The sequence below is a fragment of the Ambystoma mexicanum genome, chromosome 11 (assembly GCF_040938575.1).
Source record: "Ambystoma mexicanum isolate Mex_15411 chromosome 11, UKY_AmexF1_1, whole genome shotgun sequence".
Lineage (NCBI taxonomy): Eukaryota > Metazoa > Chordata > Amphibia > Caudata > Ambystomatidae > Ambystoma > Ambystoma mexicanum.
Window position 1 is genome coordinate 740,101,124 of NC_090934.1, and position 15,570 is coordinate 740,116,693.

Here is a 15,570-nt window from a genome sequence, read left to right on the forward strand (position 1 = left end):
AGCACAAGTAATTCAAGAAGAAAGAAACTATAAAGCCTGGATTAAAACTCACAGAATCAATCTATATCAGAAAGATTCAGAAGAGATCCTGAGAAATGGAACGGGAAAAAACTCCAGGAGCTTCTGGAACCTCTTAAAAACTGGTATAGAACAGAAAACCAATATGCCAGCAAACCATGTAAGCGAAGAAAGTGGATACTACACTTCGAAGCGCTGTTCCGAAAACCATCGGAAAATGAGGACCAAGTTTGTATCCAACAAGACAGCCCGTGGGTGGACGTCTCAAACCCAGAGGACATCAGGGAAATAATCAACAAACTAAAAAACTCTCGAGCACCGGGGCCAAATGGTGTCACCAACATCGACTTAAAATCATTTCAAAAACAATGGATTCCCTTTATCAGCCTAGTCCTCAAATACTGTGAAGCATCAAGAGCCATCCCAAAATCCAGGACCTCAGCTAACGTGGTACCCATTTACAAAAGAGGAGACAAGTCTGATCCTGGCAACTATCGGCCCATAGCATTGCTCGACACGATCGGGAAAGTTTTTGGTATGCTGCTCCTGAAGAAATTCCAACTATGGGCAACGGAGGCACCATGTAACGATCCTTTTCAAGCAGGCTTTAAGAAAAACTCATCCACTACGATAAACATCATGCTCCTTCGCATAATCAAGAGCAAAGTCGCTGAGGAAGGGGCCTCAGTGTTCGTGGCCTTCATAGACCTGACACAGGCCTTTGATCGGGTGGACAGAGAACTCCTATGGAAGAAATTGCATTCCTGGAACTGCCCGCAAGCAATTCTAGCTCCATTCAAAGCGTTACATACGAATACCTCCATCAGAGTGAAATTAAACACACAAGGCGACCTGTCGGAAGAAATACCTATACGAAGAGGGGTGAAACAAGGCTGTCCTCTGGCACCGGCCCCGTTTGTCGCATTCATGGGCGATTTCAAAGATTCCTATGCCACGGTGAGAGCTTTTCCGCCAAAAATTGGAAACACAGCAATGCCACGTCTAACATACGCAGACGATATTGTACTAATGGACCTAACCCAAATAGGGCTGCAGCGTCAATTAGATAATTTGGCAAACTACATCAAGCTCTCAAACCTGGAGATAAATAAAGAAAAAACAAAAATCATAACTTTGGGGAAATCAACAAAGCAAAGTCCCGATTGAGAAAACATCAAAAATCAAATTTCTAGGAGTTATTATTGACAACTCGCCTCAAGAATCGAGCATGCAAAAACACCTATGGGCAAAAGTAAGATCACTGGCAACCCAAGCCAAAATACTGGAAAGGAAATATGGAAGCTTCTCCCTTATACCTACCATCAAATTCTATAAGGCAAAAGCAGTTCCGGCTCTTACATATGGTTCCGAAGCCATGCCCGAGATACCGGACACCCTTTGGCTGAGGCTAGAAGGTTATTTCTGGAGGACTGTTTTGAACCTACCAAAATCAACTGCAATGGCTGGAATAAGGAGAGAATTGGGACTTTCATCGTTGAAATCGTCGGTTGAAGCAAAGAATCTGGCGTTATATCAGAAAACCATCATTTCACAACGCCTCCCGCTCTACCAGTTGATAAACGAAGTTGATAAACGAGGAAGGATGCAGAGAAAAGTGCAAAATGCTGAAGAAATGGGCAACAAAGATAAAGCAAAATTTAGACCTTGTAACTTGCTGATTTAATTGGAAATCCAGATAAAGTCAAGAAGAAACTGGCAGACCTTGACTGGATTGCTACTGAGGAAAAAGCGTCGAACAACAAACTCTTGAAACACCTTCCACACTATGCATTAAAGAAGAACGAAACAGCTCAATATCTAAGAAGGTTCCCGAGTAGACCACTTCGCCAACTATTCCTAAGAGCACGTCTAAACTTACTTGCCACAAATGAAATACTTCAAATTAGAGGCCAGTCAGATTACAACACCTGCAGACTCTGCAAGATGCCGGACCAGATGGAAAACGTAAGACACTTACTTACTAGCTGCCAGGATTTGTCCACTATACACCTAGCCTACTTACGCGACACACAGTCCGTTTACAGAGCCGGAAGAAGAGCAGTGGTGGCCGCGGTTAATTGGGGGAGGAAAGACTGCTTGGACCTTAGCCACAGCTAAGATTCTGCAAATTGCCCTGACAAAATGCAATCAGCAGTGCAAAGAAGATAGCTGAGAGATTGGCCTCTGGAGCCCTGCTACAAAAAAGAAGCACATTCACACCAGATCTTGTAAAATCTAAATTTAGATAAAAAACAAGTAGAAAAAAAAAAAATAAAGTTTCTTGGTCAGAGTCTTCTCTTTCTTCATAAATTGAAGAAAGACCAGGGTATACTGATCTCTGAAATGGAGTAAAGCCCATCTCCAGGGCCGAAGGAGCCAAACTCGTTATTGGACGAGAAAATGTTGAAGTCGTCGATGCCGATGTAACCGGCCTCGAAGGCGCCGAAAAAACTGGAAGGGGCCTCTAAGAATTTGAGAGGATCGGGATCCTACTCGAGGGCATCGACGACGGTCTCGGCGTCGTGCCGGAGGTCCTTGAAAACACCGTTGGCTGTGGAGCCTTGGTCCTCTCTTTCATCGGCGTCGAGTCGATCGACCGATGCGTCGAGGAACCCTTCGACAACGGCGGTGATGGCGCTGACCCGTGCGTCGAAGGAATCTTCGACGACGGCGAAGGAACCCTCGACAACGGCGTCGGAGACGGTGCCTTCTTACCCGATGGCTCATGGCGCTCTCGGGTGGAATGTTCGCTGGGTGCTGCGACTCGCAGGGTTTTGATTTTTTGGGGTTTTCACCCGGGGTATCACCCTCAGCTGTCTTCGAGGGGGTCGAGGCCGCGTTCTCGAAGACGCTTAACATTTTCTTTCTGAATTCCTCCCACTCAGTTTGAGAACTGTGTTTGGTGGGACAGGAAACTCTTTCTGGGGACACAGAAGACGACGAGCAATGGGACCTTTGACGTCTCTTTTTAGAGAGTCTAGATCTCGACGAATGGTGGGAACTGCTTCGAGATCTAGAATGGGAGTGTTTTCGACGGCGAGGAGACGAATGCCTCAACTCGGCCGATGAAAACTTCGAGGAGGATTTGGCTGACTTACCTCTCTCGAGCTTCCCCTTTCGCTCCTTCAGGGCTTTCGCCGTCATGGACATGCAGTCCTCACACTCCGAACAATGGTGCTCGGACCCCAAGCACCATAAACAGACCCTGTGTGGATCCGTTATTGACATTTTTTTACCGCAGTCTCAACATTTCTTGAAGCCGGATCGCGGCGTCGTCGGTTCTGATGAAGAAGCCATCGAGAACGATAAGGAATATTCGTCGAAATAGATTTAGATAAACCTGACTGAACTGAGCAACGACGTTCCGAGGCCCCACGAAGCGCGGAAAAACGGAACTGAGCAACGGACGCAGCGCGTGTATATTTATGGGCATGGTGACGTCGGCGCCGATACGGTGGCCGTCGAAGGACATCGACGCGCAGCGCCCTCTACAGAAAAAAATTCCGAGGCCAGCAAGCTGGAAACGTATATCAAAGATAAGGAATATGTCGGAGGACACAATCCCTTCGAATGAGGCTGCGTGTGCACCAACAGCATGAGGGCATCCCCTTCCGCCCGTCTATATTTGGCACCTAGGCACTTATTCATAGGTTGTGTGGAATGCGGCTTTACCCAGCCTTTCTTGGCTAAGGCTTCAACATCCTTTTGCAAAGGAATGCCAGTTTTTGTGGTTGAGGGGATGGTCAGCACCTCTGCCAATATCCCCACCTCTGGTTGTTTAACCTTCAGCTGTGGGATACCCAGATACTCCCGCCAACCTCTCGTGGAAGGCCCTGGCTGAGGAGGAAGTGGCCTGGTCCGCATTGTCGTCCGTGTCCACCGCCGTGTCCTGCAGGTCAGGTGCTGCTGGTAGAGTGCTTGAGGGTGATGAGGGCAGCTGTGACACGCTGACTGGCAGTGCCGGTGGTTGTGGTGGGGGCTGCACGGAGGGCGGAGCCGCTGTGACAGTATGCACCGGAGGGTGGGGGGACCAAGACAGGATGTTGAGGCAGTACAGGAAGAAGCATATCTTGGATGACTCCACTGAGTATGGTACGCATTTGAGCAGGCGTCATGAGTGTGGGGAACATCTCGAAGAACTTGTCCTTGCATTCTGGTGAGGAGCCTACTTGGAAGCACTGCCATTTTGTCTGGCCGGGTGGCCATTTTATCCTGTACTGTGCCACGTGCTTGCTGCGTGACGACAGCTATACTGGGACCAGTCTCTGGGCGCGCGCTTGACAGCGAAGGGTCAGATCTTCCCTGCACCTCAGGTAGGTACCTGGGAGGCAGAGCACCCTCAGCCATGACGCTGGTAGTGCTGGTACTGCGTGAAGGCGCCGCCCCGGGGTCGAGCCCGGTGTCAGAGCAGAGCCCACAGGGAGATCCCCGGGACTAGAGCCTTGCGGCCCATCAGTGGTGGGACCAGGAGGGTCCCAGGAGCATTCAGCCAGCTGGTGGCCAGCTCCTGGAGCCTCGGTCCTCTTGCTGGTTTTAGGACCTGGAAGGGCCCTCCCGCTTCGACGCTTCACAGGGAAGGAGTCACCCTTGCGGGGTGCAGGGGAGAACAGGGTACATACCCTTGGCCTCGTCTTCCTCCTGAGGTACTCCTGGAGGTTCTCCGGTGGTGATGTTGAGAACAGCTACCTCCACCTGGCCAAGCAGTCCTTAAACGAAGGCGTGCTGAGCGCGTCGCATGCTGAACAGCTGTCCCAGCTGTGGTCTGGGCCAAGGCACCTGAGGAAGAGTGCGTGTGGATCCGACGTGGAGAAGGAACCCTTGCAGGCCAGACAACACCTGCTGAATCCCACCGCCGTCAAAATGCGCCGGGAGGAGTGTGGCACCAGAAGAAAGAGTACTTTTAACTTTTAAGAAATTAAAATGGGAAAAAAAGGGAAAAAATATCCTGGGGAAATGTGTGTGTAATTACGAGGCTTGGGGCCTCACCCAGAGGCGCTGATGAAATCGGTCCGCTCCTGGTGTAACGGAAAATAGGACTGGGGAGTGGCACTGGTGGGCGGAGTTAGGGGAGCGTGCATCTAAATTTAATGGTGAAGACAATTTTTCTGGTGAAAAACATTGTTTCCCGTCCCTAGCGAGGGACGCCCATACAGTATGGAGGAAAAGGGACGGGACGTAGGTTTATTGACATTCACAGGGGAGATAGTACAAGGCTGCTGCCATAAGGCGGCTAAAGGGTCTGCAATGGCTGTGTTGAATGGCATGTAATGCTCAACTGTGGGACCCGTGTCCAAAATATCAGTGAGCTCATACCCCTGAAGAGGTGTAGTGGATGCCTTCAACCCAAGGGTGTCAACAACCTTGTGAACCTGATCCCTGAACTTGATATTAGCATGGGTATAGGGCTGGTTTTGTTGTAACTCAAGGTCTGGTGAAGTATCCAGACCACTGGCCACTTGTAGACCCCGAGCTGGAGCCAATAAATTGGCCTGGTCGTTGAAATATTCGACAACGCCAGCTCCTGTGTAAATGGGGTTGACTGGATCATGGGGTCATCAATGCCAAATATGGATTTCATCGAGTCGAAGAAACCCAATCTCGACAGTGGCATAAATGAACGACGACTGTCGGCGCACAGGGCTTGAGAATAGGTTTCGAAGCCAAAGCTTTCGATGCCGAAGGTTCTTTCGGTGCATTGGGATGCTCAGATAACCGATGGGCATCATGGGCCTCGGTTTTACGGCCCTCCGGTGACTGATGGCTGGTAGGCGTGACGCTGGAAGGCGTGGCTGGCTTGCGTCAGGAGCACCGAGCTCTGCTTTTGTCCCCAAAGCTTGCTGGTCGGGGGCAGGAGTTGCACCCACAGCAGCTTGTTGTCAAAACATTTCAAGCATGGAAGTTTTAAAATGTTCCCACTCTTCTCGAGTGGTCGGCCCCACCGAGGGCTTACCTTGTTCAGACGGCGAGCTGGACTCTCGTTGATGGCGGTGGTGCTACTTCTTCCACGAGCAAGACAGTGAGGAATGGCTCCTGGAGTGGGACAGTTTCTTAGTCTTCTTGCGATGTCGTTCCTTCCCTTTGTCGGGGGGCGGGGCTCCTCCGTCTTGGCCTCCAAAGACCAGACGAGGGACCGTGCCAGAGATTTGGCGACCGGTCGGCTCAAAGCCAGTTTCCCGGCCCTCTCACGTAGGGACTGTGGCTGCATCTCTGCGCACAACGCGCAGGCTTCTGTGTCGTGACCAAGACCTGTGCACCACAGACATAAGTCATGGGGTCGGTTACAGACATTTTGGCCTCGCAATCGCGGCATCGCTTGAAGCTCAAAACCCTGTGAGATGACAATATATCAAGGTTTTTTGAGAAAACGTAATACTATGTACAAAATAAACATTGCGTTAACTCGAGTCGTGCTCCTGATGCAGCGTGCAAGCGCGTGGAAAAAAGGAACTGAAGCATGGGGGGTAGTGACATACTATATACACATGACACCCAATGTCACTTCCAGACAAGACGGATTGACGATCGATGGCCTAGCCGAGGTCCACTACGCCCCTTGTAGAAAAGTTTCCGAACAGCAGAGCTGGATAATGGTTATCTATCAAGATGAGGAATCTGTGGGAGAAAATCAATCCATTGAATAGGCAATATCAGGTAATATTCAAGGTTGGCTAGTGCTCACTCTATTGGTGAATCAAAATGTTGATTCTGATGTGTTAAAATACCTCTTCATACTAAACAAAGGCACAGGGCAAACTATTTAGCGTGAGCAAAGGCTACATCATGCCTGTCTTTGGTCAAGGCTTAATATATGGCATGCCAAAGCTGTGTGTAGTGCCTGGTGGAATTTAACATTCAAGCCACATTCAATGATTCAAATACATTCAAAATCACTGAACCAGGCTGCCCCACCTTATTTAACAGAGAAATTCACCATCAGATCCTCTACTAGGGTCACTAGATCAGCCAATTCCTCTAGCCTAGTAGTCCTATGGTATAAACTTGAAAAGTCAGGGGGGAGCAGTTTCCTAGTTATGGCTGCCAAACTTTGGAACACCCTCCCACCTCACCTCAAAACGACCCAGTCCTTCTCTAACTTTAAGAAGAAAGTCATCACCTGGCTAACTTTGAAGGACTAATTTTGACAAGAACTAACACATCACTGGCACCTGTATCATTACTCTGTCTGCCTAAACCTTATGTTTTTCTTTAACCTATGCAACCTCTCAGTGTTAACTTATGTTCAAATATCTTACTCATCTATATATACCGCCTTCAACTAAGGCGCGATCTCCCGACTTGTATTATTGTAACTGTTGTGCCACAATGTATAATTGTATCTCTGTACTACTGTAACTCATGTTAAATGCACCCAGATACCTCTGGGTTCGGCGCGCTATATAAATAAACAAACAATTCTGTCAACAAGTGCTGGAGCAAGGCAGCAGCAAGGCATGATTTATTCTGGGACCTGTAGTCCTATTGTGACAGTTAGCAGGTGATTAGGATAACATCAAGCGCCAGAAATCAGTAGGGGACTGCAGCACCAGACATTTGTGCCTTGCCACAATACAAGATCACATGAACACAACGTGCCCAGGACTGTGATGCCTTCAGTTATTTTTATTCGAAATCTCACTACTTTCATTTACCGCAGTTTGTTAGCACTTTACCCTAAATGTGTCTGGAAAAAAAAAAACAGTCAAGCTTTTTGGAAGCAGTAAAGACAGTAGACTCCACCTACGCGGCATGTCGTACATTCCAATCCACTTACAGGTGCTAACAAAACCGTCTGGATTACAGGGGACCAGCTGCAAAGCAGAGGGCCAAGCAGGAAGCCGATTAGGCAACACTGGGGAAATTGCTCACAGCATAAGTAAACAAATGGGAGCCTGAGGGCACAGTGTAGGCTCAAATTGTGCTAAAATAGCAATTTGGAATGGCAGCGGTTGGACGATAAGAAAAGGTGTGCGATTACAGACGAGATGCTGTTGTGTCTCAAAAATTCCATAACATACTGAAATGTCGAAGTTGTTCTGCTAATGCAGGAATAGGGGGGAAATAAAGCTACTCCCTTTGTATAACTCAACCAGCAGCTTGGACAAAACCACCAAGTACATCATAAAGGACAATTCAAACATCCTTTCAGGGCTTGTGTCCTAAATAATAAAGTGGGGGGATGGTGACGCAAGCATCTGGAAGAGACGTCATAACCTATCATATCAACCTATCATAGAAAGTTAACATAGGAGATATTTACTGGAACTCCAATAAGCAATTCATCTGGTCTTGTGGCTAAGTGTCACCTTACAGCCCCACGAAGCAGGTTAGAGTACCGGCCGTGTGGTGTTTAACACTGTGTAAAAAAAAAAAAGTTTCCTTTTGTTTTAATAACCTAAAAACACAGGGGGACAGGGTCCGACCGCACAAAAAAGTGGAGAGAGCCATCCACCTGTGTGGTTCTGCGACTTGAGCCCTAAAAAAGATTTGAATTGATAACCATCAAATACAATTGCTCTTGGCAGCCTTCAATTCCTTCATTTTTCAGATAGCTATGCTATCACAAAAATAAAATCCCGTCAGCAAATTAAACTTAATCCCACCCATGAAGAGGTAGTGCACCCCATACTATTAGGTCACTTAAATTCTGTACACAAACACCTCAGCCAGGTTTACTAGGTGCTATTAGTGAAGTGTGGCTTGAGAATCTAGGGACAGCAAGCTAATGTACGGGCATAAAAATGCTGCTTAGCAATGCTTTGAATTCTGATGGAGAAAAACGTTTTGCTTTTTGCACCACAAGGGGCCAAGCTGCACCTCGCTGATGAGGCCAAACAAGACGGACAAATGTGTGGGTATGCTTATTTTCGGATGAAGATGAAACATGATCTAGCAGTTTGGGTTGGGTTAACACCTTACAATTTGGTGGCACGATAAGGAGTGATTTACATTTGGCTATGGCTCTTTCCCTCTTGTAATGGTGCATATTGGCAACAAACCCTCAATATATTAAAGTGTATCCAGAGCAATGCCACTGATGGGTTATTTTTCAAAACCTTCCTTCCAACACGAGTTGATTTGTATATCTGGCACCCACTTTCACAAGCTAGATTCCATGTGCGTACATTTGGAGTCTGGATTGTATGAAAAGGCGTAAAATCCAGGAATTGTCTGCGCAAACATTTACAGCAAACCCATCATTTGCCTATTTTTTTCAACACGTAAATGAGTCTCTTTATGTTAATTAGGATGACATCTACTAATCCTTGGATGATTTAGTCTTTAGTTTGCTTGCATTTAATTACTGTATTCAGTATATAATTTATTAGCTACTGCAAAATCCCTTTCAAACATCTACAAAATGGTATGTGCCACAGTTACAGTTTCAAATAATACAATATAACTAAACAAAGTAAATATCTTGCATACATTTCAAACAAAGTGCACTTGTGACGGACTGTATACCTACCTTGGACACAAGTTGCTTAAATTCCATAACAGTCTGATTCAAGTAGGCTCGTACACTGACCGGAGAAGCCACAGTGTCCGTCTTAAGGTTAACAACGTGCACTTTAACCATCACTTCTACAGAGACAGGGAGGGAAAAAAACGTTCAAAGCATTCTTTAAAAGAAAAATTAAATGGGCTGCTCGGACTAATTACAATGCCCCACACACTGCTCCTCATCCATTCACATGTATAGTTCCCTTGACAAAGATTCAAATAGAAATGTAATACATCAGTAGCACTGGAAATTGCATTAGACAAACGCTGTTTAAAACAAAAAGTGTTAATATTTGCAATATACCCGATCACGGCACTCAAACTGATAGAATGTTGTGACTCAGTTTTTATTTTTCGTTTTATTTGTTCATGGTTTTCAAAAAAACCTTTACAAAGTTAATACAAGATACATATTACATAATCAATTAAGAGATTTTAAAAAACTGTGTTCAATGCAGCCTTTCAAATTGTTCATCCATGCTACTATCGTAAGATTACCTTATATACAATTAAAATGCTTTTAAAACATTCAATATCTCCATAAAATCGATGTAAGTGCTTCAATGATGTAATATACAAGATATCACACAGGATGTTTTCAGATGAATGTACAATTATTCCAAAATACAACGCTTCACTACATTATTCTTGGCATCCAAGAAAAAAATGCAACAAAACCAATATATGAACTTCATAGTTGCTATACCTACTAACAGTTTTGTATTTATAATTTTCCCTCACTCAACTGTCATGTTTATCCAATTCGATTTCAATTATTTTTAATAAACTGACCAAAGCGAAAATCAGGGGCTTATATTTCCCTATAATCATTCCGTTCCATAGGAATTCAATTGCATCATCGAAGTCAACGTATACAAATTTCATAAATAATATTGTTCTTGCAAACTTGAAGGGGGTACATTCTAGCACCAAGTGTTTTAAGGTCTCATAAGATTCATCACATCCCGGAAATTGACATTTTATCTCTTGTTTTTTGCCCGAGTAATCTCCCCCAATGCTTATTCCTTTCCATGGTCGTAAATTGGTTCAGTTTAAATCGTATGTAATACATATGCGTCAGATGGCAAGGAAACATAACTACTTATGTGCTGCTAAGATCTCTTTTCTGTGCAAATTTTGCGTATTCAGTATAAGTAGAATATCTAGCAATTGCCTGCAATATACGTTTCCAATCTTTTTCATATAGTTTTTTCTTAATATATGCAGGTCTGTGAAATAGGTCATATGGCATCACCTCTAATTCGTTCAATAGGTTATGCATCCTCCTGTGGTACTGCATAACAGAGCCTGTGCAATTGCTCAATATGATTGTATGGTAATCCTGATCGATCGAATTCCTCGGAGGTTCGAGGATCTTAGCATAGTTTGTTAATGAACGCCATTCCCCTCTGCAAGAAAGTGACACTAATCCGAATTCATGTTGGATTATACAATTCGGTATTGCTAGAGAAATGCACAGAGCAGGCTTCATTAAATGTCCTTGCAATGTATCTAGCTGTTTGCTAAAATTGTACAAACACATGTCAAGTGCATAGAGAATCACTTGCTCAATTTAAGAATTCAAGCAGTGGAATCAATGAAAATTTGCAGTACTTGGAATAGATAAGCTTCATTTGGCTTAAGAGTGGACTAGTTTTGAGCTTAAGTCTGTCATTCCATAGGCTAATAGATGATGCATTTGTCACAAAATAGCTGAGATATATAGTCTCGACAGATGGTGCTATGGAGACATTGTTAAGTTTCCAACTATATTGTTTTAGTTTTTTTCCAGCACTGAACACCATCATCGTTGTTTTGGTTGCATTAGGTCTTAAATTATGCGCAAATGCAAAGTTCTCAAATAACTGCAACTTCATTTGTAACCCTGACGGTGCAAGGTCAAATAAGATGATGTCATCCGTAAATGCTAGCCAATGAAGTCTCAATGTTCCAAGTCTTGCTGCAAACACCCTTGAGTTAGACCATATGTTCTCTAGGTCAAATAGACATAGGTTGAATAAGGAAGCAGCTAAGTTACAGCCTTGCTTCAAACCAAGCGGCGTGCATACTGCTTTCGTCATTGCACCTGCCAGTGTTAGTCTGGTCATATATGCAGTTTTAGTATGGAGTCGGATTATCCGAAAGATCAAATATTCCAGAATGCCAAAGGAGGCATGCTTTATCCATAATAGGTCTCTTACTACAGTATCGAATGCGTTGGACATATCAATATATTCCATGTAGACTGGACACGCTCCTTTTATCTTAGTTCCAGCTAATAGATGGGATATGGTTGTAGCATTAAGGGCGGTACTCATCCCTCTTCTAAATCCTGTTTGAAATTGTGCGTGGGTATTGTGGAGTTCAGTGTACTTTTCCAATTCATACAATATCAATATAGCAAAGACCATTGCAGCTGTATCCATAAGAGATATCAGTTTATTATTTTCAGGATTTCTTGGGTCACCTTTTTTAAATATAGGTATGATTATTGACGTCACCCATGATTGTGGTATCTTAAGCGTTTTCAAGATTGTATCGAATTAGATTTTTAGAATGCCTTGTACACACAAGGCGGGATACCATCGGGTCCCGCTGCTCTAGAGTGGGAGAGATTTCCAATAGCCCACACTGTATCCGCTGTTGACCATTTCAAAGAGGTAGTCTCATGGCTAATTCATGGCTGATAAATACATTTAACAAAACGCTCTGGTAATAAGTACTTCTTTTCAATATGTGCTACCCAGACATCGGCTGGTATAATATTTGGTGAGTAGTCCTTTTTGCAAGACCCGGTGTCTAATAATTGACCAGATGCATCTTGCATCGTGTTTACAAATCGATCTTGTTAGTTTGTGACTTACCTTATTAAATGCTGTGACCTTAATTCATCTAATTTTATTTTTGTAAACTTGCAATATACGTTTTTCTTTTTTTAGCAAATATTCCGGAGCACTGAGGTGGTCATATCTTAATTTTCTCCGATCTCTATTCCTACCACGCTTCAATATCACTACATGATGATCAAATCTGTACTTCGTTACCGGTTGAATAGGTTTCTGCCTGGCTATAAGGTCTGCTAGGGCTATCTTAATAATGTTCGTTACAATCACTTCCTTTTGATTCAATGTAAATCCTGGTTGGGCAATAACCTCCTCAATTTCCTTAAAATTGAAATGGACCTGCCTAACTAATTTCTGACATATGACAGGATTCCATCTGAGAGATAGATTAACACAATCCATTTCTGATACTTGCAATAGCGTATCCACTAAATGTTCGGTATGAAATATGCCTATAGTAAATTCAATAGGTGCATGTTCGCTATACATAATCTTATGGACAACCACAAGCTTCACTATATTCACCAATAACTGTGATACACAAAAGAAATCTATCATTGATCGCATCGCTCCCCGGGACCATGTGTATTTAAGGGCAAAATTGTTACAATCAACAAAGCTCAGACTGCAATCTTCAACAAACTCCAGCCACTTTTTCCCTCTCGACAAATCTACCATGGATACTTCATTCCGATTTTCGACAGCAACCTCTGAGCTCCACAGACAGTATAAGTTGAAATCTCCTCCCATAATTATTTCAGAATACAAATCATGAGCCCACACTTACTTGAAGAAGTAATAAGGTGTTTTCAAAAAACCACAACTTTGTCAGGAGCCTTTTTTGCGGGGACATTATTACACAGAAACTCTTTAGCTATTCGAGTAATGAATACAAGTTCTACTGAGGGGGCAATCTCTCCCTTTGTGAAGAATGAGTTGAATACCATGGTCATGTAAGGACCAAGAATCGAGGCAAATGTTCTATAGATTATAGCAGTGAAATAATCCAGCCCTGTGCTTTTATGGGGTTTTATAGGTTTTTGAACTTCCTAACGGGTTATTGGGCCCTCAAGGGGCTGGGTTTACTCCCTTGATGGGGTGGGGCCTGACCAGTTCTCTAGTATCCTGATTATCATCACGGTTCTCTTCAATGTATAAATTGATGAAAACATCCTGCATCACCCTCTGCTCATCTTTTCCCATGATGGCCAAGGTCCAATCTGGCCTCAATCTTTTCATGAATATTTGTTGTTCTTTGACCCTTTGCCTGGTCAACAAGGTCTCAAATCTACTTCCACGCTCAGAAAATAACTGTTTCCTTAGTAACATCATTTGTCCTTTCTATTAACAAGTTGTCTTAGCTGGCCTCTAGCATGGGGTAAGTTTCCATATTTCATTTTCCAGTTCCTTTCCCCCTTTCCAGCGAGCTTCTCCAATTCTTTGGTAAGGATTATAAGATTGGCTTTCAGTTGAGCTTTGCCCCACATGACCCCCTCGTCTTTGGAAACCCCACCCCTCTATGTTTTTGCAGATCTCTTTTTCTATTATCCTCCTGTTGCCTTCGTCCCTCAAAACAGTCTTCTATTCTCCAACACCTTGTTTCTGGTACCTCATCACCCCATCTGAAGGTGATCAGTGCCTAATCGAATGTTTATATTCTACAAATGGCTGTTTCCCACATCCTTTGTCGTGTGCCCAAAGGTGTGAAGATGTGATCAATCCTCAAATAGGACCCGGCACATGGGATTAAAAGGTCTAATACCTACAGTGTGACTGAGTGGGTATCCACTATTCTAGCCCTTAGCTTCCTAGTCATTGCTCTGTGCTTCTGTGACCCACTCCCCTGTACTTATCTGTTGTTGAGTCATACAAAGTTCAGGTCGTCCACTACAGACCATTACCCTTCTTCAAATTCTTCCAACTCACTAAGCTTGCCCTCCAGGAATCTTTCTTAGCCTCATTAGGCCTCAGTATACCCCTCTTGCCTTGATGTCTGTCAACTTTAAAGATCAGTGAATCAGTATAGCTACCCCCACCCCTCTTAAAAGTCCATGGTTGCATTAAATTGCTTGGGGTACTCCTGGTTGGTTAATTTCCCTATACCATGACTTTAGGTGAATCTCCTGCAAGCAAACCACTTATGGTCCGTGTTTACGTAGCGCCCTCAGTACAATTGCCATTTTATTTGGTACATTTATCCTGCTAAAGTTCCACGAAGAGAGTTTAACTATCTTGCTTTGAAGTAGCACAATGTGCTGCGTCTTCCCATCAAAACTTGGTGATCATGTGCATGTCTTTCTCCATCTGTGGGCCTCCATTAATAGTGCGTACATCGTGGGTGTTTTTTCCAGGTTTCACTTTCCTCCTCCAAGCGGAATCCTTTGGAGTTCTGCCCCCTCATTTTCAAATCGCTCCCACAATGGGCGAACTATGTCCATATTACTGTACTTTATTAGCTTAGTTATGTATTCTCAAACATACCATCCCTATTCTGGCAAAGATCCCCCTTGTCCTTCATCTGGATTCAAGGTTACATCTTCACCTTTCCCACCCCTTCCTTAAAACTGGCCATCAGAAATTCTCCTTATCCCCCCTCTTCCCATAGATCCCTCCTTCCCATTTTTTTTTACCTTGCATCGACCACAAAGGAACTCCACTGATGTTGTCTGTTGATGTTTCTGGAGCCTGCATGCCCATCAAGCCCCTCACCTTCTCATTGTCTTGTATTCCGAGGAGCTGGTTTCCCCATTCACTGAATGTAGTTTTCTCATCGTCTATCCGTCTTTATATGTTCATAGGAAACAGGCACCCGTACTTGAGCTTACGCTTGGTTAGTTGTTCTGTGCTAGCTCGGAACGTGGTCCATTTTGCAAAAGGTGGCATGGGATAAATCTTACAGGAGAATTGGTGTGCTATCCTTAAAGGTTATTCTTATTGTAGATCTGACTGCACTCCTTAGGTTTAATTTGTCCCTGTAGTAGGGAAATTTAACCAAAATGTCTCCAAGTCTGGCAACTGGCTCATTCCTCGTCTCCCCCCCCTCCCACTTTGCCGGTTCGCTCTATACCCATTTTATCGGCCAAGCTTTGCTTCAGTAAAGAAGAGAACAGGTCTTGAACGCATCCTGTATTGTCAGTTTCTTCTGTCCCCTCCTTAATCCCTCTGATACAGATGTTGTCTCTTCTGAATCTGTTGTCTAGATACTCAC

At 44.3% G+C, this 15,570-nt stretch overlaps 1 protein-coding gene across 3 annotated transcripts in view; it reads right to left on the reverse strand.

The window, feature by feature from the left end:
• USP47 (ubiquitin specific peptidase 47) overlaps positions 1-15,570 on the reverse strand; it is a 2,970,466-nt gene that overhangs the window by 981,973 nt on the left and 1,972,923 nt on the right. For all 3 annotated transcript variants that reach the window (XM_069623643.1, XM_069623644.1, XM_069623642.1), the window contains one exon: positions 9,485-9,600. In XM_069623643.1, coding sequence (XP_069479744.1) covers positions 9,485-9,600 — 116 coding nt within the window. The remainder of the gene's footprint in view (positions 1-9,484; positions 9,601-15,570) is intronic.